The sequence below is a fragment of the Zingiber officinale genome, chromosome 9A (genome assembly GCF_018446385.1).
Source record: "Zingiber officinale cultivar Zhangliang chromosome 9A, Zo_v1.1, whole genome shotgun sequence".
In the NCBI taxonomy this organism is placed as follows: Eukaryota; Viridiplantae; Streptophyta; class Magnoliopsida; order Zingiberales; family Zingiberaceae; genus Zingiber; species Zingiber officinale.
This window is the reverse complement of record NC_056002.1, coordinates 103,156,757-103,180,508: the sequence shown is the minus strand read 5'-3', so window position 1 is coordinate 103,180,508 and position 23,752 is coordinate 103,156,757. Positions and strand designations below refer to the sequence as shown.

General features: G+C 37.4%; 1 protein-coding gene across 1 annotated transcript in view; it reads left to right on the top strand.

Annotated features, from left to right (window-relative positions):
- The first annotated feature begins 276 nt into the window (after positions 1–276).
- LOC122019403 (DNA-directed RNA polymerase III subunit 2-like) overlaps positions 277–23,752 on the top strand; it is a 39,366-nt gene continuing 15,890 nt past the window's right edge. The window contains exons 1-30 of the mRNA XM_042576874.1: positions 277–369; positions 1,119–1,240; positions 1,333–1,425; positions 2,061–2,127; positions 2,239–2,335; positions 2,436–2,488; positions 3,643–3,707; positions 4,400–4,505; positions 4,581–4,691; positions 5,324–5,383; positions 5,493–5,531; positions 5,929–5,979; positions 6,059–6,157; positions 6,830–6,889; positions 6,975–7,067; positions 8,273–8,377; positions 8,451–8,561; positions 8,643–8,759; positions 9,157–9,273; positions 9,365–9,445; positions 11,118–11,222; positions 11,333–11,413; positions 11,498–11,653; positions 11,726–11,770; positions 14,161–14,238; positions 14,301–14,440; positions 14,557–14,638; positions 16,279–16,390; positions 16,475–16,608; positions 17,134–17,264. Of these exons, the coding sequence (XP_042432808.1) occupies positions 277–369; positions 1,119–1,240; positions 1,333–1,425; positions 2,061–2,127; positions 2,239–2,335; positions 2,436–2,488; positions 3,643–3,707; positions 4,400–4,505; positions 4,581–4,691; positions 5,324–5,383; positions 5,493–5,531; positions 5,929–5,979; positions 6,059–6,157; positions 6,830–6,889; positions 6,975–7,067; positions 8,273–8,377; positions 8,451–8,561; positions 8,643–8,759; positions 9,157–9,273; positions 9,365–9,445; positions 11,118–11,222; positions 11,333–11,413; positions 11,498–11,653; positions 11,726–11,770; positions 14,161–14,238; positions 14,301–14,440; positions 14,557–14,638; positions 16,279–16,390; positions 16,475–16,608; positions 17,134–17,264 (2,804 nt within the window). The remainder of the gene's footprint in view (positions 370–1,118; positions 1,241–1,332; positions 1,426–2,060; positions 2,128–2,238; positions 2,336–2,435; positions 2,489–3,642; positions 3,708–4,399; positions 4,506–4,580; positions 4,692–5,323; positions 5,384–5,492; positions 5,532–5,928; positions 5,980–6,058; positions 6,158–6,829; positions 6,890–6,974; positions 7,068–8,272; positions 8,378–8,450; positions 8,562–8,642; positions 8,760–9,156; positions 9,274–9,364; positions 9,446–11,117; positions 11,223–11,332; positions 11,414–11,497; positions 11,654–11,725; positions 11,771–14,160; positions 14,239–14,300; positions 14,441–14,556; positions 14,639–16,278; positions 16,391–16,474; positions 16,609–17,133; positions 17,265–23,752) is intronic.

The window sequence follows — 23,752 nt, the reverse complement described above, 5'->3', positions numbered from 1 at the left end:
TGACCTAAGCAAATGGAGGGCCGTTCACCCAACAAGAGAACCTGATTAATCCAATGCCAATGCCATATATGGCCATTGCCATTGCCCATTGCCCATTGTCCATTGCCATTGCTCTATCGGTTATTTCGCCTTGGCTACTCCGTCTAGTCTCGTCTTCAGCACCAAGTGCACGCTGCTCTGGTCTCGTAGTTCCTCCCGTCCTCAGTCTCGATCCATTTAGTGTCATCTTCACTCCGTCCAGCCATCCAGGCTTCCTCCGTCTCGGCCGAAGCTAGTATGAGCACCAAATCAAAATCAGTCTCACTTTCACTCTCAGCACCGGTCAAATCCGCCGTCGACAAGTCTCAGCTTATTTCCGAGTTTTGTACGGTATTAGTTTTCATTTTGTAAGGTATTCCTAATTAAGTTTCACCGTGAGTCCTCGCGAGGGCGTCGCGCAACCCGCGGCGGCAGCGGAGGGGTCGCGCGACCCCCCGCGGCTCGGCGGAAGGGTCGCGCGACCCCCGCGGCGCGGCGGAAGGGTCGCGCGACCCCGCGGCGCGGCGGAAGGGTCGCGCGACCCCCGCGGCGCGGCGGAAGGGTCGCGCGACCCCCGCGGCGCGGCGGAAGGGTCACGCGACCCCCGCGGCGCGGCGGAAGGGTCGCGCGACCCCTGCGGCGAGGCGGAAGTGTCGCTCGATTGCTGCGGGACCCTCCGGCCGCAGCAGCTGCTGAGGGCGGTGCGGCGGAAGAGTCGCCCGATTGCTATTGATGGGCTCGTTAGGTGCTGGGTTGCGACGATGCCTAAGTTTTAATAATTTTAATTAACTCCCGGATAATCTAAGTAAACTTTATTACCTATCCCGTTATATATATATTTTTAAATTTTAAAAATATATAATAAATTTTTTTCCTATTTTTTTATTTTTTAAATATTTAAGTCAAGTTTTTTATTTTTATTAATACTATATTAAAAGTTATCAAAACCATAATGGCACGGCGCGGTATGTATCGTTCTCGTCATAACTGCAATTTCGATACAACTCAAAATTTTAAATCGCACTGTGTCATTTGGCTTGTATTTTCTTTTGTTGGTAATTTTGTGGATTAAGTTTTACAGTGGATGAGTCGACTTACAGGTGAGAGGGCTGGTGAAGCATCATGTGGATTCATATAATTACTTCATCGACCATGGTATCAAAAAGATACTCCAAGCCAATAATTTCTTCGTTTGCCGTCACGACCCCAACTTTTATCTGAGGCAAGACTAGACCTAACTCCTAAAATTTTTTTTCTCTTTTGTTGAACCTGAATATGCAATATAATTTCTTTTTCTATGTGTGTTTTGATTAGGTACACTAATATTAAAGTTGGGAGGCCAACTGTTGAAGTGGACCATGCCACGAGGATGCTTACTCCACATGAATGCCGACTCTCAGATCAAACGTATGTAGTATTCTTCCTCAAAAATAATTTCTAAGGGCAATTAGTACGCATCAAATGTGATGGATAAAGTTGGGTTTATTATGCACCCAAGGTTGTTAGATAAGTGCAACAATGATAATAACTCTTTGATTATGCTCTCGTTATAAGTGGCTTCATAGCAATTAGAGATCTTTTCATTCCACAAGGCAGCAAACAACTCCTCCATAACATGATCGAAGGGGCCTTAAGCTTCCTTTGTGGAGGTAGAATTTCATGACAAGGAGAAGATCCCCCAGAAAGGAGATGGGTGAATCTTTGTTGTTAATGCATGTTGGTTCCTTTTGTTACCGATGTGGGCTTTTAGGAGGGAAGAGAAGAGGAGGCAAGGAGGAGAAAGGAACTTACGGTTTTATAACAAAATAGATGAACAAGGGAAGGGTGCTCCATTACTTTAAACTTACAGCCTCCCTCAAAGCAGGATTGTTATAGAAAGTCTAACTTTAGGGTCTTCTCTCTCTTTTAATGATCAAATTCATTTGAAATAATAATTATTAAATCACAGGATATGTATGTGTGGTATTGAGAGCTAGTTTTGCAAATAGAAAATTATGCTACTTAATTATTGTTCAGTGCTATTCTCATGATATGTTTTGCAGATATGCTGCACCCATAATGGTTGATGTCGAATATACAATAGCAAATCAAGCAACTAAGAATCCTGAAGTTGAGGTATTAAAATTTGATGATATTAATTAGTCACAGATTAGTACTTCCTTGGAGTGTAAATAACAGTTCTATATTTTTTTTTAAAAGATTTTTCTCCTTTTTTGTTAGACGCTAGCCGGTTTGGTCATTGGAAGGATGCCAATTATGCTACGAAGTAGCCATTGTGTTTTGAGTGGGAAGGATGATGATGAATTATCAAAGCTTGGTTTGTGTTATATTTCTATTATCTGAAATTTGAATAAGTTTGTATATATTTTGATCAAAATGCCTTCTTTATTTTATTTTATTATTTTTTTTTTTTGCAGGGGAGTGTCCTCTTGATCCTGGTGGTTACTTCATTGTTAAAGGAACTGAGAAGGTAATTTAGTTTTTCTATTCAGTCTTGGATCAACTATTGCTAAGGGATTTTTTAATTTTGACTGTCTTCAAGTTTGGAAGCACCAAATAGGCAAGTTAGTGGGGACCTCAATGGTTTTGCTTTGATTTAATATGCCTTTTTCGCTCAATTGATAATTGTGTGTCACATAAAAGTAATTTAAATTCCATTCCTTCTTTTGAGATTTCTTTCCCAATTGAAGCACGTTGATGCTTGTTATTGCACAACCCAATATGTAATTAGTTTTATTTCCTCGTCTTTGATATTGACTTTCATAGCCGATTTTTGTAATTATAAAATATATTCAAGCAATAAAGAAAATTACATCTGGCAATGGAATGCTAGTGCAGTCATAGAATCAATATATCTCATTCAAGGATCTTGCAGGGTTGATATCTAAGTCAACAATGTCAAGAGAGAAGGGAGAACCTCATCGTAGAATGCTTAGTGATATTCTTGAATGAATATAACAATGGATAAAGTGGACTTTCATTTGTATTACAATAATGTTGTCTATTTTGTTTATTTTCTTTAGATTAATTTGTTTCGAGATTCTATTGTTATTATTTCCCCTCCTCCATTGAGAACTCCGTTGCAGATAAGTTGAAATGGAGGAATTGAAGCATTTACCTCAGGCTTATCTTAATCTTACGCCATCTCATCTATTGAAGGACACTACAAATTATCATGAGGGTGGAAGTATTGTATGTTTGTCAATTATGCTTTTGATGTTTGGTATTATAGCGTTCACAATGGCTGCTAACATTGCAATTTTAATTTTGCAACTTAGAATGATAGACTACATCTCTTACCTCTATGTTTTATTTCCTGTATTATACTTTAGTTTTTTTAAAGCTTGACCTTTCTATCTTCTATGCCTTTCCATTTGCTTAATAAATTGGTTGGAGAAGTTGTATGCCAATTATTGCTGAAAATGCTATATTTTATGGTCTTGATAATGAGGTGTTCCACACCTCATTTGATTTGACACTATTGCCTGTTGATACTGCTAGATGGGATGGAGAGATGCCACTTGCTATCATTATTATTTTTTCTGCATTCATTTTTTTGTTTCTTTTTTCCTTTTTTGAATTATGACTGCACAGGCTAATCATTAATAATATTGTGGCTTCCAGGTGATTTTGATACAGGAACAACTCTATAAGAATCATATCATCATTGACACTGATGCTAAGGGACGGTATGCTTTTCTATTTCTTATCTTCTCTGTATTTATTACTTTTATTTTTTTTTTTTTGAGTTATTATGTGATAGTTATTGCAATATTTTCTCCCTAGTTTAGGGTTGTGCTTTGAATATAAGGAACCTTTGATTTTAAATTATTGCTGAAAAGACAACACTGTCTTTAAGACTTGCATTTGCAAGAGCACTATCAATCTCTTCTCTTTTAGTTCTAGGCCAGTGCCACTGGAGGTTGAGATACAATGATTTATACGTAGATTGATGAAAACCATGTCTACAAATATGTTAAAATAGGTAATGGTTGTATATCTTGTAGTTCCTTCATGACTATCTATCCACTAGCGACGTTTCTGTATGGATGGACTAGTCAGTCACCACACAGATAAAACAATTTTGTCTAATGTTTAACCCAAAGAAATACCTAAGAGCTTTAACAGATATTATGCATCTTGTTTATTTGATCTCTGTGTTGTTTTGTTGCACAATGCTCTAATTCCTGTTACTATGGTCATGAATACTATATATTGGGTATTCTAGCCTATCTAGCAGACTTCTATTGACAAAAAAAAGAATACTTTACAATTACCTTTCTGTTGGTAACTATGTGTTGTTGATATATTTACTGTTTTATAAATTTCTATCTTTCTGTCTAAGAGGTACTTTTACAATTATCATAATCACTTTCATCAGGGTGACAGCATCTGTTACTAGTAGCACACATGAAACAGAAAGTAAAACAGTATTCTTTATGGACAAGGAGAAGATTTATCTGCAACTCAATCAATTTAATAAGCCGGTAGTAAACCATAAGGCTTCATTCTAAATGTATTCATCATCTGTTGCTTTGTAATTTTTTTGTGCTTTTTGATAGATTCCTATCATGGTGATCTTAAAGGCTATGGGAATGGAGAGTGACCAAGAGATTGTGCAAATGGTAGGAAGAGATCCACAATATGGAGATCTTCTCTTTCCTTCAATTCAGGTAGTATATGGCTTCAACAAAAATATGGTTTGAGCATGTTACATGCATGCAAGTGCAATTTGTCTACATAGTGTCTATAATTTGGTCAGAGGAATGAGAACATATGTTTTATTTTGGTTGAAGGAACGAGGACATACTTTCATACAACATAAATTATGAACGAAGACATATTTTATATTTATATTTATATTCATATTTGGCACACTCCTAATTGCCTTCTTGAAAGGGTTTTTCTGCCATGATCGCTTCCATTCTTAAAATTAATCGAATGCTTATTTTTCAGATGTAAAACCTTCAAATATTCCATATGCCCTTCCCTTTTGCACTACTGCTTTTTGATCCTTGATTTTCAGTTTCGATTTTGGATGCATGAGCACAATAATATAGAAAATCATACATGATTTGTGCAACTGTTATATTTTGTTTGACAACACAAAATGTAAATGCAAATTCAGAAAATAATATTGCCGCAATATATATTTTATAATTTTATGTTTTTACTATGATCTTTCAAATTTATTATCTATTGACCTATTCTACTGTTTATGTTGTTCCTCCATTTCTATCTAAGCATGAAATCTTCAGACTTGCTTGTCCACTGATTTCTCATAATCATTTTTTGTGTGGCATAGGAATGTGCATCTGAGAGAATTTATACTCAGCAACAGGCATTAAATTTCCTAGATGGAAAGGTGATTGTCCAAATATTTTGACTACAAGTATTTGAAAACTAGTGCCAAGCCTTGCCTTTTTTATTTATGTATTCTTGTAAGACAAAACTCTTTTATTTGACTTTTTCAGATTGGAAGATCTAATCCTACACATAATGGGAACAAAAAGGTTAATATTGAACAAACTTGTACTTTGCCTTTAATTTACGCATTAGTACTTTCTAAGTTTTATGTAATTTTGGCTTCAATTTCTTATTGACTTTGTGAAAAAATTATATCAATTTTGTGACGAGTTTTTTTGTGTTATTTATAAACCCTTCATATGTCATAGAGAATTTGTTCGATTCACACTAATTTCAGATTATTGAATATGATAATTTGCAAGGATACCCCATCACCTCAATCACTAGGATGAGTTTGCTAGCCATATTTTTCACTTAATGCATATGGCTTGGTTCTTGCCATTGGAAGCACAATAATTTTGTGCTTTCCTTTTATTATTGTTGTGTTGAACAAGTAGAATGCTACCTTTTTTAAAAAAATTTGACAAATTCACATACTTGCAGACTAGTCTGGCAATGGCTATTCTTCTTGATGTGTTTCTTGCACATGTTCCGGTAAATGATTCTTCTCATGCATTAAAGGTGGCAACTTGTTCATGAAAAATTAATCTTTATAACTTTGTTTACTTTTCAGCTTTACAAGGGTAATTTCCGTCCTAGATGGATATATGCAGCAGTTATGTTAAGACGTATGCTTGATGCAATTTTGAATACCGATACATTTGATGATAAGGTATAACTATGCGTTTTATATAGATTTTTTCCGGTGTTATTATGTTGGATGGCTTGATTTCTAAAGTTGCTCTTAGAAATTTGAAAGAAAAAAAAATAGTATTTGATTACTCTTTAGAGTGGCTAGTATCATGTTTATAATTTTTCTCTCTTCAATGATAAAACTATGTAAAATATTCGTGATGTGAAAAGGTTGAAGTCCCGGCTACTGGTGCCCAATGTAGGTTCTGGAATGGGAGAAGAGGGTTTGTATATTTACTTTTTTTATAGTTAGATGGTGTATGTTTTTAATCTTTTATTGGTAATAATGTAAAACTTTCTAAAAGTATACAAGAATGTTGGAAAAAGTTTGGAATGTTTACTTTGAAGATATCCTTAGTTCCTTACTATATGTGGATGTCAAATTAGATTAGATATTTTGCAAAGAGAAATTTCTATTTCAGTTTGAAAATGTTGGTGTAAGCTCATGTTCCTAACAGAGGAATTTGATGTTTTTTTCATGATTTATTTCCATGTTGAATAACCAATATTGTAGAAAGAAAGTGGCTATTTATTCAAATCTTACGATAACTTGATTTTCCTTTCAGATATGCAAGCATTCATTTTAGTGTAGAATTTTTAAAATTATTTTTGAGATTCATAAATCTTGTTGTTGATTTGCTTTCTATATCAGGATTATTTGGGCAACAAACGGCTGGAACTATCAGGACAGATGATTTCTTGGTTGTTCGAGGTAAGTTGTTGATGCTAGACAAGCTCATTCTAATCATTGTTAATAAATCTAATAGGCTTCTAATGTTTCTCTAATCATTTTCCAGGATCTGTTTAAATCTATGAACACTCGTACATTAGAGCTTGTGAACAGGGAATATGAAAAGGCTAGCCGCTCCACTCATATGAACTTTATCCATGTAAGTTTTTCATAGACACACACACATATAAGCTCGAGCTGACTACAGACATTTCAATTTTGAAGAAATCTTAATTGTTCTTTTGCCTACTCATGCATCTATGCATGTTTACATTGAGAAATGAAGGATTATAGGAAATGGAGCATAGGAGGGATAAAAAGTGAAGAATATGAAAACAAATTTCCCTCTTGGTGTTTACTTGGAAGGATGAAAAAAGGGTAAACATGGAGTCTTGATTTCCACACTTTGCTAGGAAAGGGAGAAAATGGTGTTTGACAGATTATTATCTTATAAACCACTTATAATCTTTCTCATCACTCATAGATTTTTTAGAAATCAATGAATTTCAAGGTGTAGTCGATCACTTTTCAGTTAATCAGCTTGCTGATGATTGTCATTTTTGAATGGTGGCTAATATTCTCCCATCATTTACCAACTCAATTCCTTCCATTTTTTTTACCTATTTTGGGCAGAATATATGTACCGTAGACTTGATTATCTATCTTTTTTTTTTGTAGTAAATGGAAATTCTATTCATCACTTTTTTTTACTCCCTTCCTGTTTTCTCCCAAGCAAATAGGGCCAAAAAGATTATGCTGGTTGCTTTTGTCCTATTTGATTTGTGGTGAATAGAAACTTTACCTTCACTTTTCTTCCTCCCTTCCCATCTATTTATCGCAAATACAAAGGGCCTAAAAGCTTAGTCTGTGTCATGTTTCCATATTTTATTTGGGTAAAAAAAACAAAAATCTAGGTTTGTGTTTCAGTTCTCCCACTTTCATAGCCTGTTTTTTTTATTCTTTACTTTTATCTTCTGAATTAGGATATCTAGTTGCAGTTTCATCTTATACTAGCTCCCTTAATTTAAATGAAGAATATCAAATTATGACATGATGATTATGTTGATCTTTCTAATTTAGAGTATTATCTCGTGAATAAAATCCATTTAGCTTTTCTATATGTTCTGCATATTTATTTTGGAAGTAACTAAATGGGGTCAAGAAAGTTTGGTCATGCACCTGTCGTTTTTTATTTGTTCTCTTTTCCTGGATAATTTATCACAAATCCCTAATGCTTGTTCATTGCCCTTGAGTTATCAGGATTATTCACCTGCATTGTGCTTGTTTTATTTTATTTGTTACCGCCACTAGTATAACCAAGAAATGTAAGTATTGTAGATTCTCTTATTTAACTTAATTTTACAGTATATTAGGCGAAATTATGACATCACATTAGGCTTGGAAAGATCCATTTCAACAGGTAATTGGGATTTAAAACGGTTTAAAATGCATCGAAAAGGAGTATCTCAGGTAATTATCTCTGACTTCTCTGTTATACTTTTGCCATCGAGAAAATATAGTAGCTTAATGCTTAGCATTGTAGGTTGTTTCAAGATTATCATATATAGCAGTGTTAGGCCACATGACCCGAATATCTCCACAGTTTGAGAAGACAAGGAAAGCAAGTGGGCCAAGGGCATTGCACCCAAGTCAAGTAATTGTTTTTCTTGAATTTATCTACACTACTATTGCTATATTAATTTGGTGTTTGTTCACTCGATGTTATCTGAAACAGTGGGGTATGTTTTGCCCATGCGACACTCCTGAAGGAGAAGGTTGTGGGTTGACAAAAAACTTAGCTTTGTTGACACATATTACAACTGACGAGGAGAACGGTCCACTGATTTCTCTGGTTTGATTGCTTGAACTTTTTTGATCACACACATCATAAGATCTACAACTTTAAGGCATTATATTTCTTTAACTTGAGAGCAACATCAAATCTGTTTTTATTGCGTGAGCAAAATTATTTATGTGTTTGTTGCTTAGTTTGTAAATGATGCATGAAGTGACCTTCTTACTTTTATTAACAAATAAATGCATTTTGAATCAAACACATTGTATCTCGTCTGAAAGTAGGTTCAGTAATTTGGACATTCACAGACAATGTATGCATAATTGATATGTCCTTTACAAGTATAATTTTTCTTTTTCCCTAGTTGATTTTTGAAAGTTTATTCTCTCTGTTGATTTTTGCATCTTTGAGTGTCTCTCACTTCTCTCATGGAGTTTTAAATTTTCCCAATCAGTGTTACACTCTAGGCGTTGAAGATTTAGCACTTTTATCTGGCGAGGAGCTTCACTTACCAGGATCTTTTTTGGTTATGTTTAATGGGCTTATAATTGGAAAACATAGACAACCAAAGGTTCAACAATTATTAACTTTTTTTCATAGACTTTACAAGCACTTGGTCTCTGATTACATATACGTGAAATCATTTTATCTTGAATTGACAGCTATTTGCTGGTAACATGAGAAAGCTCCGTAGACGTGGTAAAATTGGGGAGTTTGTTAGCATTTTTGTGAATGAAGTGCAGGTAGAAATTGCTTTCTAGTGTATTTAATTCCTTAGGGATTGTAGACATTCATCAGCTATACCATTTAAACTGGTTTTTATTGAAATTAAGTCATACATGTTTGATGAGCTATGTTACGGTTATTCAGTAAAACCAACTATTCCTTTGCATTTGAATCAATCAATTATGTCTTCTACTGTTCCTTTATTACCATCCTAACATTATAGCCAACACTACATCATACTTATGCCATACCAAACAAATTGCAATCACCTTTAAAATGTATATTCCTCTTAAGTTCTTGTAAAGCATATGTAAACCATTCTTACCTTTTCTCCTTTATATAGTTTAAATTATTATTATTTTTTTATTATACACAAAATTTTATCCATATTTTTAGCAGCTGTACATAGCAATATTCTATTTAGGACTTGCATATATTTTTTATCACGAGCGAAATTCATAGTATGTCCTTTTCTGTATCTGCATATTCTGCCTCATCTTCTTCTGAACGGTGTATTTTCTGTTCCAGAAGTTTTTGAATGTACTGAACTTTAATTATTCAATATTGGCAGAATTGAAATTTGGTCCTTTTAAAAATGTATTTCTGTCACTTGATGAAGATGAATATGTCAAAAATACTATTATTATTCTTGTCATGGAATGCGGAATATGAGCTGATTAAAACTACTTGAAAACTAAAGCTACAAGTTCCTTCTTGTGGATACATTGATGCCTTAGATTGTTCAAACTTGGTTATTCTTATTCTGCCTTAGATCTCAAATTTAGATGGTAATATCGGACACCATAAAAATCTTAATCATTGGCACTCATGTTAGATTATTAAATTATGATTTGTATTAAAGCCAAAGTGCTCAGACCTAATATGGATAAACATGGTGGCCCATGGTATGCTTGTATTTTGGGCACATCCCTTTCAAATACCACGTCATTTTGGCCTCACTTACTTTCAATTTGTCCACTTGCTGGAGTAGGCGGTCTTTTGATTGAATCATGATAATTAGGTACATAGTTTTGAGTCATTATGTATGTGCAGAGTCATATTAAGTTCATGTGTGCTTGACGCCCATATTCAGGCAATGAATTGAGAAATGTAGTGGTTATTTTTGTGATAGCATTAGAGAAATGGTCCCCACCCAAAGGCTCCATCTAACATTTTGCAGCAGGTACACATATTTAGTTTAATATAAAAAATTGTGGAAGTAGAGATAATTGGTACTCTGGAGTTTGTGCTTTTGTTGACTTGGGCTTGGAAGACCATCATTTCCTTCTCATTGTGGAGTGCTCACTCCTAATTTTGATTCTTTTATCGTAAAAATTCATGCCCCCTTTCAGTTTATGCACATATCAACATTAGTTTTGTGACCTATTGTGGAGTAATATGTGCTACAAGTTGAGACCTCAAATGATTACAGCAGAAATGCTTCTTGTATCATGCTCATTTTGTCTAAATAGGACTCTTTCATATGATATTTCAATTACATTAAAGGATTACTTTTTGTATCATGCACATTTTATGTAAATAGGATACTCTTTGATATGGCGTCTACTTACACTTCAGTGAAAGAGAATCCTGTCTTGAAGATTTTGCCATAAATGTGACAGCCTTTTGGTTTGCCGTTTTCTTTCTTGCACCTGAAAATGCTTTTGTTTGCCTCCCTTTTCTTTGAAGCATTGTGTTTATATTGCCTCGGATGGTGGCCGGGTTTGTCGTCCATTAGTTATTGCTGACAGAGGCATATCAAGGATCAAGGATTATCACATGAAAGAATTACAGGTTTTATGTTTGTTTGGAGTTTTTCCTTATTTTGGGTTAATTATTGATTTTTTTTTTATTCTCTTTAGTAGGCATATAAAATTGGGGTTTCTGAAACATTGTCATTGCAGCTTGGAATTCGTACTTTTGATGATTTTCTACGTGATGGATTGGTTGAATATCTCGATGTTAATGAAGAGAACAATGCATTGGTTCGTTAATCTGCTATTACCATGTTCATTTTGTCATTTGAAATTGTCATATTCACTTTTTGGCACACTTATATATATTAACAGATCGCATTGCATGAATGTGAAAATAACATAGATGATCCTGAAAAGAAAAAGGGTGATATAACCCACATAGAGATTGAGCCATTGACAATTTTAGGTGTTTGTGCTGGTTTAATTCCTTATCCTCACCACAACAAATCTCTATATGATACTTACCAGGTTGGTTGAGTTGCCTTGTATTGATTTCAGTTTAACTCCACACTAATTTCTGAAATAATATTCTTGTTGTAGTGTGCAATGGGGAAACAAGCTATGGGTAATATTGCTTACAATCAGGCAAGTAAATTACCGATACAACTTTAGTAACATATTGATTTGTTGATTTATGTCAAAAATTTTATATTCTCTGGGCATAACACATGTGAATTCTACATTGCCCAATTATTTGGGGAAGTGAATTAATCTCTATCCGGATTCTTGGACATTTAACATTTAAGGATTATATCATTTAAGGCAAATGAATTGATTTGTTGCCTCAAGCATTCTTATTGAACTTTTCTATAAGCATAGTATTCCTATATACTATTAAAATAATTTGGTTGATTCCAATTAATTCAACTATGGTTGTCGAGTTAGTTTCATTACCCATATTACATAGTTTAAACTTCTGAATATTCATTTGTATCTGACTGAAAGGATCAACGAAATCAAATGAGTTGGAAAATTAAAAAAAAAGATAAAGTAGATGTATTTCACGGCAGTACAACAAGAGAATTTATTAGTTTATTGATATATCGAATTGAAGTTTATTCTTAGTTTAATAGTATGCATGTGATACTTATTAGGCTATTTATAAATAATTCATACATCTTAATATAGAATCATAAATAAAAAAAAGATTATAATCAATTATAAAATTATATTATAAAATTATATTATTCATAAAAAATTACTTAAAGCGACTATATATTCTAGCCAATCATGATACAAATTGGTTGAGTTGGATTGGGATTGATTGAGTCTACAATTTCTCGAACATAATCCTGAAATCTTTGGAATCATGATTATCAAGGGAAAATTGAAAATTGGTTAGAATTGTTGATGAATTAAGACAATTAGTTTAAATCAGAAGAACATGGAGGAAATTGGCTGAATTAGAGCAAAATCATTTGACTTGGCCAATGGATATGATCCAACTCAGAATTCTTTATGTGCTAATTAACAAAATAGGGAGAGCGATGAGGTGGTGGTGGTGGTGGGGTGGGAACGCTTATGGTAGGAAAGGATGAGAAACCTAAATCTAGATATTACTTCGACGAAGAGAGCTAAGAAAGGATCAACTACAATTTGTGATGTCATGCAAAGTACAACGATCAGGGCGGTGATGCATGACTGTGTGTGAGGAGAAGAGTGTAGTTCTCTGACATTCTTGTGGAGGAACATAGAGCAAAACAGCATGGGAGGAGAATGAAACTTCAACTTTCTCTGACATCATGCAAGAGCAGTCAATGGTAGAAAGGCTGGTCGCCAAGGAGAACATTGTTTTTTATTGTTCTAATGGAGAAACAAAGAGCAAGTGACTAGATGAACATGAAGCTTTCCACACGTGAGAATGAAGGTTTCTTGCAGTGTGCAAAGGAAACCTATCGAGGAAGGGAAACTCCATTCCCCTTAGATGAGCATGAAGCTTCATTCCACTCCTTAACAAAGGAGGACCACAAACAAGTGAATGGATGATTATTATAGGTAATTATAATAATCATCTATAATTATTGTAAATAGTTTAATAATTAATTAATAATAGTAAACTGTTCATCAATTAATCTAACTAATTTTATCCAATTATATAATTAAAATTAATTAAATTTAATAACATAATTAATCTAATTATTTGAGATTATAAAAAAAAGGGCAGCCCAGGACTATTATCAATTAATCTAATTTTGCAGCCTCATGCAAAAAGTAGGATAAGGCTACATACAATGGATCCTTTCCCGGGACCCCACATGGTGGGAGCTTCGTATACCGAGCTGTCTTTTTTTTTATAATCTCAAATAATTAGATTAATTACGTTATTAAATTTAATTAATTTTAATTATATAATTTAATTATTTGAGATTATATTCAAAGTAAATTAGTTTATTTTAATTTAATGAAAAATTAAATTACAGATTAAATTTGATGAAATTAAATCAAAATATAACTTAATTAACCTAGTTATTTGGAGTTTTCTGAGATAGTTATTAAGAGTTTTTCTTACAACAATTTGGAATTTGACCTAGAACCCCAGAACTTAAAACTTCAGGGTGATCGGGTCTGTTTTCTAGTTTGGTTCATAATATTTACTTTCTATTGATGTTTCGTGTTGCTTGAGTATTTCAATTAGTTCTTTTGGCAAGATGCTGACAACGAAATGTAGAGTTCTTTTGCTGGGTGAACTAACTGATGCCAATGCCACAGCATACAGAAGTCCTAGTTTAATTGTGTTATTTGTTTATGGCTTGCTGCCTGCTATATTCGTGCGTGTTAGGCGCATATTCATGCTTGCTCCTGATTTTTAATTAAGACTTATGCACATACAGCTAAGTGTTAATGTCTTTTATAGTGTTAGATCTGTAAGGCATTTCAAAATCACTTACAGTTGCCTCGCTGTAAAAATGATGGTACTGGATTCCAAGATATTTATATTTTCCAAGATATTGATTCTTTGACCTGTATTCTTCCAGCTTTGTCGAGCGGATACTTTGCTTAATTTGTTGGTGTATCCCCAACGCCCATTGCTGACAACAACAACAATTGAACTGGTGTGTATTTTTGCTGTTATGTTGTGTATGCATTATGAATTGTCTCTAACATGTTTTTCCAGGTTGGATATGATAAGCTAGGAGCTGGGCAGAATGCAATTGTTGCTGTTATGAGTTACGGTGGCTATGATATTGGGGGTGCTATTGTCATGAACAAGTCATCTCTTGATCGTGGTTTTGGCCGTTGTATAGTGATGAAAAAGTATCTTAACTGTTTTACTTAGCCCATTTTATCTTTTCTTTTATTTTCTGGGTAAATTGCAAAATCTTTGAGAATTCCTTTTTATATGGTTTTGTCATAAAATTAATCTTTTGTAGGTATTCGGTAATAAAAGAGATCTATGGTAATCAAACCATAGACAGAATAGTTAAGCCAAGGAAGGATGAACCAAGCATGCAGGTATTTTGGCTGAAAATTCTGCTTTTTTTGGTCTGTTTATTTGCAGTCTTTGTATTCTTGGACATTTTAAATCTTCTGGTAAGACTTGTAACATCTAATTCCTTTGGAATTAAATGGTTTTTATTTTTATTAGTGTATCTTGCAATATGAATGAATATTAGCATGCACGTTTCATCTTTGAAAATATCTGATAGAAAATCACTGTTTTCATTTCCTAATTGTTATCTCAGATTACTAACCCAAATTTGTCAGTGTACAAAGTCAAGATTTAATAGCTATGTAGACAGGAGAAAAAAATGGGGAAAATAACTAGGAGATGACACATATCTTGTTTGGGAATGCACCAGTTCATCTTTCACTAGGTTAGGCGTCAGCCCTATGGTATTGGCCTAGCTTTCTTAAGAAATATTTCCACTAAGTTGTACGTACAGACTTGTATGCATTTCCTCTACGAGTTAGTGTTTACTTGTTGGGCATATTTATTTGATCATTTGTTATCAATCTTAATCTATAAAGAAACCATAGTAAGAGTGTCTCTGCTTAGACTCGACTACAATTCAAAACTGTCGATTTGATGGTACAAAAAATCTTAACTTTTAAAACGATTATCGTTCACAATTCGTGATTGTTTAAGATTATTATTTTTATTTTATTTTATTAAAAAATATTTAAAAATTTATAAATTTGAAAAAAAGAGAACCATTTAAAAAAAAATTATCTAATGATTTTAAAAAAATAACTGCTGGTCTGACTGCCTTAGGACAACTCTGGCTTCCTTAAGGAGATTAGGAAAGAGAGAACCTCCTGGTGTAATAGGTCCTTGAAGTTGTAAAAGTTAATGGAGTTAGGTTTTTGTTCAATCTGTTGCTGAGAAGAGAGAGTTCTCATATGTACTAAAAGTCATATAACCAGTCTTTTCTCTGGCCTGGAGGAATCTAACAACCATCTCTTTTTTCTCTCTCCTCCAATCCAGCCTCTCTCATGAGTCAAATTTTGGCAAGTAGGATCATGGGTTTGATGTTCACATTTTCAATTGAACTATGGGAGTTTGCTTATGCCTAAACCATGACAAGGATTGGCAACCACATTTACCTGTCTTCTTCATCAGTAATGGTTGTGATTGCCTTTTTACTTCCAGCCAAGGTAAAAGAGGAAAGAAAATCATCTTGCAATATCATGTAAATTGTCTGCATCCACACTGTATAAGTGGGCAGTATTTGACAATAGAGAAATGATGATATCAAAGAGGAAAAGGGAGGGAACCTATTGCAGGAGAGATTGTGGGTCATCTTCTGTTGCAATGCAAGCAAGACCTGGAATCCAGACATACAAGAGAGATAAAAGAAAATCTATTTAAAAAAATTGAATGAGTCTTTCTGTATATGTGCTTTGTGATCAACTACACTGGTATGTACTGGTCACTCAGCGAGTGCTAACTAGTTTCTAAAATTATGCTTTTAAGTGTACTTTGTTATGGATAGACGTCTAAAATTCACGGTCTCATCTCACTGATATCTTTTAATTTCCAATTCATTTTTGTTTCTTTTATCACTACTTTGTGTTAATTTTTTTGGTGCCTGCCACATTTCCACCTAGATTCCTTCAAGTTAAAGCATTGATATCCATTTGGTTATGTACAGATATTAGATGATGATGGAATTGCTGCTCCTGGGGAGATAATTCGGAACAATGACATTTATGTCAACAAAAAAACTCCAATAAATACAAGGAAGAGAACTGATAATCCAACGGGTTTAAAAGATGAGTAAGTGATACTTCCCTACAATTTCAAGAAGCTCAAAGAGATGATGATGCGGTATTCCTTCTGTTCCAGAGAGTACCGGAAAACACCTGCAGTGTACAAAGGCCCTGAAGGTGAAACTTCTGTGGTTGATCGCGTGATACTTTACTCGGATACTAGTAACAAGTTATGCATCAAATGTATCATCCGCCACACTCGGAGGCCAGAGGTGAGTTTATTAGCTGAATGCTCAAGAGCCATATTTTATTGTCAAACTGATCAACTTTTCTCATCACAGTCTGTTAAAGGAATTTTGTATATGAATGTAGCTTACTGAAATTCATTAGCAGTAGTTAGATAATTCACACAACTAACCTTTATGACATGGTATCATGAAAATCCACAAAAAGTAGTTAGATTATTAAAACAACCATCTTGTCTAGCATAATAATCATCAAATGTACTATTATTTTTTTTCAAAGAACATCTTGCACTGAGGAAAGGATAGGTGTTTGATTTGTAAACTTATGACACACTATTTGATTGTAAAGTTGTCAAGCAATTTCTACCAAGTTTTGAACCGTGTAGAAGGTTAGGAATCTGTCTATATAGTGTTCTTTATCATCATTAAGTCATGGGTATGCCAACTATTTGTGGTCAACTTGCTGGATGTTGTTTCAAATTGAGCTCTATTGAAAACTATATCACTAGTGTATTGTTCTTGCTATAACATTTGAAATTATTCCTTCTCTAGATAGGGGATAAATTTAGTAGCAGACATGGTCAAAAAGGTGTTTGTGGTGCCATAGTTCAGCAGGAAGATTTGCCATTTTCGGAGTGTGGGGTATGCCCCGATTTAATTATAAATCCACATGAATTTATTAGGTATGAACTCTATTCCATTCTCGTTGGTTGTTTAGAGCTTTTCAATATTTTATAAAGAACAACTATTTGGCATGTCTAAAGCTACTGTCATATTCATGCACAATTACATTCATTGTTCGTTATGATATATAGTTATTGTTGTTTTTTTTCCTAATGGTTTATCTAGGCATTTGCATTTATCAATTCTTTATTTGTATCTGAGAATAATCTCGTTTTTAATACAATTCTTTTTGAACAAGGGTTGGTTTATTAAATAAGTAAAAGATGGTTGACTATTTGTTGATCCCTTTACTAAGTAAAAGAAATGTCTTTCTTTTGCTATCTATTTTGTGTTCAAAGTGTGTAATTTTGACTATTCAGCATAAGATACGTTGAGCGAGTTTGAGAAAAAAAATATGGTAAGGTTAAGTATCTTCCTTGGATGCTCATCTAATAGACTTTGTTCTGTGAAATTTTTGTACTCGCCTAACTTAATGCATCACTACTGCACTCATTAGGTTCATCTCTCATTTGATGTGACACTTACAGTCGTATGACCTGTGTTACTATATAATGTGGAGTCACAATCTGTTGTACATGGATGATGCATGGATTGAAGGAGATTTCCATGTTCCATTACATAGAAAATCCTATCTCCAGGCTTATCTTTCCTGTAGATTGCAAGGGTTGGAAATCTGGAGAAGTGCGAAACTTTTTAAGGTTTTAGTTATGCTAGTTATTGATCCTGTCCAAAATGTTGAAAATGGCAAGCTACGAATGTGGTTTCAGAGTTGACGCGGTGAAGACTCCACATACCCCTGCAACACAAAAGCGTCAGTGCCAGGCCGGGAAGGGGCTCCCAGTGTTGGCTCTCCGATGCTCAAATCAGTCTCCGACGATCTCAAGAAAAGGAGAACTATAGCTAAGAGATGTAGAAAACGAAATTGCGCATACCTCTCCCTGTAGATGAGAACCTCTTTTATAGCGTCACTACAATGTTCATGCACGCGTCTCAAAGCATAGGCACATTTTCCTAGGTGTCCTAGGAAAAGACAAGTCAAAAGTGTCCCTGACACCATTCTTTAAGTAATTATATAATTCTATGATGTGACAATCTGAAAGCTTCTAAAGTATGATTGTTTGCTGGGCATGCCTTGCTGTCAATGGCACAAACTCCCAAAAGGATATAATAAAATATTTAGTGGGGTCATGCGCAGCTGACCAGAGTCCGCTCTGTCGGGCTGCCTCTGCTCGGTAGTGTCCTTAGGGCCTGCTAGCCCGTCTCTTTCCTTGTTTCCTGACCCTTGTCAATTATCCCCCTCTGTCCGGGCGCGAATCCCGGTCGGCGAGACCACCTGCTGCTTAGCTCTCTTTGTTGTCGGAGGGCAATTTTATCTGACTGGGGAGAGCCTGGCTTACTTGTCTCCTGAGCTAGTATCATCCGCTCGACAGCAACTAGTCCGCTCAGCCGACTTGGCTACCCCGCTTGACTTTGTCTTCCACGTCAGTCGGTCTTCCTTACTTTGACCTATCTTTGGTGGGACCCCATCATTACTAGATCACAAGGCTCCTCTTCAAGTCTAGTGGAAGGAGGCTGTAAGTCCAACTGACTGTACTATTAGTATGTTCCTGAGCCTCTCTCCCCGATTAGGCGCTCAACGACTCAAGGCCTCTCGTAGACTTTGCTGATGTCCTCACACAGTTTTATAGCCACCGTTCGGCTGCTGATAACGAAGACATTTAGTTTTATAGCAGTCATTCGGTTGTTGATAACAAAGACATTCGGTTTTATAACCATTGTTCGGTTGCTGAAGGCGAAGACATTCAGTTTTATAGCCGTCATTCAATTGCAGATGGCGAAGACATACGGTTTTATAGCTGTCGTTCGGCTGACGATGATCTTTGACTCAAGGGTTTATAGTCGTAGTTCGACTGCTGATGGCGAATACATACGGTTTTATAGCCATCGTTTAGCTGCTGATTGTGAAGACCTACGGTTTTATAACCGCCATTCGGTTGTTGATGGTAAAGACATACGGTTTTATAGCCGCCGTTCAGTTCAATCATTTATGACATTTAGCCAATTTCCTGACTTTTTGCTAAGCCTTGCTTTTGACTATAGTGCTTTCTAATTGTCGTTGATGTCACCGTGATTTCTTGAAAATCGTCAAATCTCCATCCATTAATGTAGAGCACGCTCAGCCATGCCCTATAATCATGCTTTCTGCCTTATCATTAATCCCACCTGTAACAGAATGTCACGTGGTGCCTCTACATACCGTCACATGCGTGATGTGACAGCTGACTGTTTGGGATTGATGTGACTGCTGCCTTTTTGAATTCAACGGTCATGATAAACTCCCATTTTCCAAAGCCCTTGATCGAACTACTCAGATCGATCACTCTCCAGGTTTTTAAGCCCCTGACTCTGTCTCGTCCCCTCATCATCTTCCTCACGCTCTTTGTCATCTTCTCTTCTTCTTCATTGGTGATTCTCTTTACAGTAAGCCTCCCCTCCTTTCTTTCTTTGATTCCTGGTTTTTCCTCCCTCTCTCTATCTCATGGTCGAATCTCCTCATCCTCCCTCGGCCGTCCCTGGGCTCTGGTACACTTCCGCCGCCTCTAAATTCAACGGTGACGAAGTCAACCAAATGAAGCTCACTTTTCGCTTCCTCGCTGATTATCAAATTGTCATCCCTTCTGCTTACGATCGCCCTCACTTGCTGCATGCTGACTTTCTTCCCTTTTTTAAGGACCAATTTTACGCTGGTCTTCGCTTTCCCGTCCACCCCTTTTTCTTGGAAGTTTGCAAATATTTCCATATCTCCTTGTATCAATTAGTGCTCAATTATTTTAGGTTACCGTGTGGTGTGTTATTCCATTTGTACGGAATTCTCTTAGTACCTCGTGTGTTCCACTACTATTATCCCAAGCTGTCCGAACCGGGAAACCTTTCTGTTCCAAGCACGAGTGGGCGCAGTCTATTTTGATAAAATGCCTTACTCGAATAAGCATTGGAGGGAGCATTATTTCTTCCTTCGCCTTCTCAGCCAGCCTAATTATCGGACTGGCTGGCAGATAGAGTTGGCAAAGCCTCCCCCTCTCGGCAAGTATCGCAGCAAGTCGGACTACCTCCAAGCAGCCTCAAGTCTAGCAGGTCAGAAGTATCACATACACTGGCTGTTGTTGGAGAGAGTTTTGTATGTGTTTGGACTAAGCTCAATCCGAATACGGCTGCCCATCCCCTTAGGTATGTCCTTTTTCTGCCGCTCACCTTGGAATCTAATTGTTTTCTCTTATTTTTTTCAGCATAAATCATGTTGAGGGCACGCCTGAGCGGCAAGAGCAAGCTTGTCGACATGGAGATCAACGGTCGGGGTGTTGCTGAGCTGGAGAGTCGAGATTTATTGCAGGTCGAGCATTCCGAGGATCCGATCGGCGAAGCAGGAGGGAGCCACACGGTGCTAGCGACGCCACAGCCGCAACAAGCGAACTGACCCCCGAGTGGCAATCCATGACACCTATAGCGGTGCCTTTAGAGTCGGCCACCTCATGTGAGCCGTTAATCCAATGCCGCAAGAGGCACCGTGGGAAAGCTTCTTCCCACTCGGCAACCTCCACTCTGCAGCCCCTGCACCTACCACCTCTCGCCCCTCTTTTGAGTGGGGCGAAACCTTATCTTCTGCCATCCCGGAGAGGGAGAATGTCATTCCCACTCCATCCTCCGATCGGACGCCCTCGCTATCGCACTACCGGTCGGGACAATATGTGCATCGCTTGTCGCTTACATTCCACCTCGATCGGTTGTCCCAACTGCCTAGGTGTCCACAATTCGCTCCTCCCCGATATCTAAGTCTAAGGGTCCGCCACATCAGAGTCATCAGACCCAAGCGGCCGCAGACACATAACGGTTGGCATTCACCTGCCGCCCGACGAGTGGTGTCACGTTGATGACATCGTACCGCGCTCTCCCGAGCACCAGATAAAGATTCAAGGGCCACTAGCGCAGGTCTGGGCGGATGCTAGAGCCTGCACAGCGACTATTTCGCTTGGGGAGCTCGTGGACGACTTTAGAAATCCACCGGGGTTATATTTTTAACTGTCTTCTCTCTGCATCTCCCGATCGGCTCTGACTAGCTCTTCTTTTATGTAGTTCTAGGTAAAGAGTCTGGTCATGTGCTAGAGGTTGGCATTCTCGAAGCACGAGCTCTAGCAGCTACGTGCTCCGATCGGGCAATCAGAAACTTGCCAAGCCCGTCTTAAGAAATTGACTGTGGAGGTGGCCCACTGAAGGAAGACTTGGAACGGAGTTCTGAGCAGCTATTGGGGTCTGAACAGGCACTCAATGTGGAGAAGAACAAAAATCACGAGAGCAGACCCTCCAACTTGACCAACTTACTAAGCAGGTTCATACTTTTGAGTCTAAGATAAACTCTGCCAACATCAGGAAACTCCGAACCATTGAAGATCTTGACATCAAGAACAAGGAGGCTCGGGTCTTGGCCATCTCAAAGAGGCAGAGGCTTCTTTGGCGGCTGAGCGGGCTAGCCAATCGGCGAAGCAAGAGGTGAGCCAGCTCCAACTCAATGAAAAAGATGTTGAGCTAGATTCATTAAAAGCTGAGTTGGAGGTGTCCCGGGGCCGGTTGGAAGTTTTCAGGGTAAATTATTTTTATTCCGACGCTTTCAACGACAAGTTCACCGACTGGACTCTTCACCTCTTTAACTATGGCATCGATGGGACCCTCCAACAAACTAAAGGACGGTGGCTCTCTCTCTCTCTCTCGATCTGACTAGCCAAATTATAAACAGGGAGAAGATCATTGAGTCGCTCCCAGATGACGTTCTTGATTACTTAGTGTAGACTCTTCTTTAAGTTTTTCATCAGCTTTTTGTACCCCCCTCACCCAGCACTTTGTAAAAATTTCTAAGTGTCGATGAATGCGTGCCCGTTCGGCGCTTTTATAGTCCTTTTGTTGTAGGGTCTTGTTTAAATTCTAAGTATCATTCAGTGCACCCTCGCTCTGCACTTTACAGTTATCCGTTTTACAGTTCCATAATCTCATAACCTTTCATCAATGTAGGGGACCTGGCCTTTTATATTCATCCATGCGGTGAGTGTCACAGTCAAAAGACCTACGTTTCCCCAATACTTGACGTGAGCGTTTCGCTTGCTTATAACCTCGCCCGATCGGGTTGAGAGTCTCTGACATTTGGTGCGAGAGCAACGTTCACTTATAACACGGCCAAACGGCTCATGAGTCCTTGACATTTGGTGTAAGAGCAACACACGGCCGAACGGCTCATGAGTCCTTGACACTTGGCGTGAGAGCAACGCTTGCTTATAACACGGCCGAACGGTTCGTGAGTTTTTGGCACCCCCGGTCTTGACCTTGTGGCTAATTATCTTCAGGCGCAAGGGCATGCTCACTTATAACTCGCTCGCTCGGGTCGAGAGTCTTTGATGCGCCTGGTCTGAACCCTGCAGCTATTAATCTTAAGGCGAGAGAGCATGCTCGCTTATAACTCGTCCGCTCGGGTCAAGAATCTTTGATGCACCCGGTCTGAATCCTGTGGCTATTAATCTTGAGGCGCAAGAACATGCTCACTTATAACTCGCCCGCTCAGGTTGAGAGTCTTTGACGTGCTTGGTCTGAACCCCTTGGCTATTTGTCTTAAGACACGAGGGTATGCTCGCTTATAACTCGCCCGCTCGGGTCGAGAGTCTTTGACGATCCCGGTCTAAACCTGTGGCTATTTATCTTCAGGCACGAAGGCATGCTCGCTTATAACTCATCCGCTCGGGTCGAGAGTCTTTAACGTGCCCAGTCTGAACCCCATGGCTATTTATCTTCAAGCGCGAGGGTATGCCGCTTATGACTTATCCGCTCGGGTCGAGAGTCTTTGATACGCCTAATCTGAACCCCGTGGCTATTTATCTTCAAGCGTGAGAGCATGCTCGCTTATAACTTGCTCGCTTGAGTCAAGAGTCTTTGACGCACCCAATCTGAACCCCGTGGCCATTTATCTTCAGGCGTGAGGGCATGCTCGTTTATAACTTGCTCGCTCGGTCGAGAGTCTTTGACGCTTAGCGAATCTTTGTTTAAACTTTCTTGCATTCACAGAATAAATGGTTTTACAATTTACATTAATTCTACCTCATGCTTACTATCCTGCTTGATAGGGCTACAGGTGGTTTGTGCTCCACGACCGATCGAGCTTCCTTCCATTTTCATCTTGCAGATAGTACAATCTTGAGCTAAGCTTCTGTATTACCTTGTAGCGTCCTCCCCATGGCACTTCCAGCTTTGACACATTGTATACCGGTTTCACTCTTTTCCAGACAAAGCCACAGACTTGGAACGATCTAGGGATAACTCGTCTGTTGTAATTTTGTTTCATCCTTTGTCGATACGTCGGACGACAACCTTATCTCTAACTTCATCTATCAGGTCTAGCTCGATAAGCCATCGCTCGGGATTGTCTGCGTTGTATAGCTGTCGCCAATCG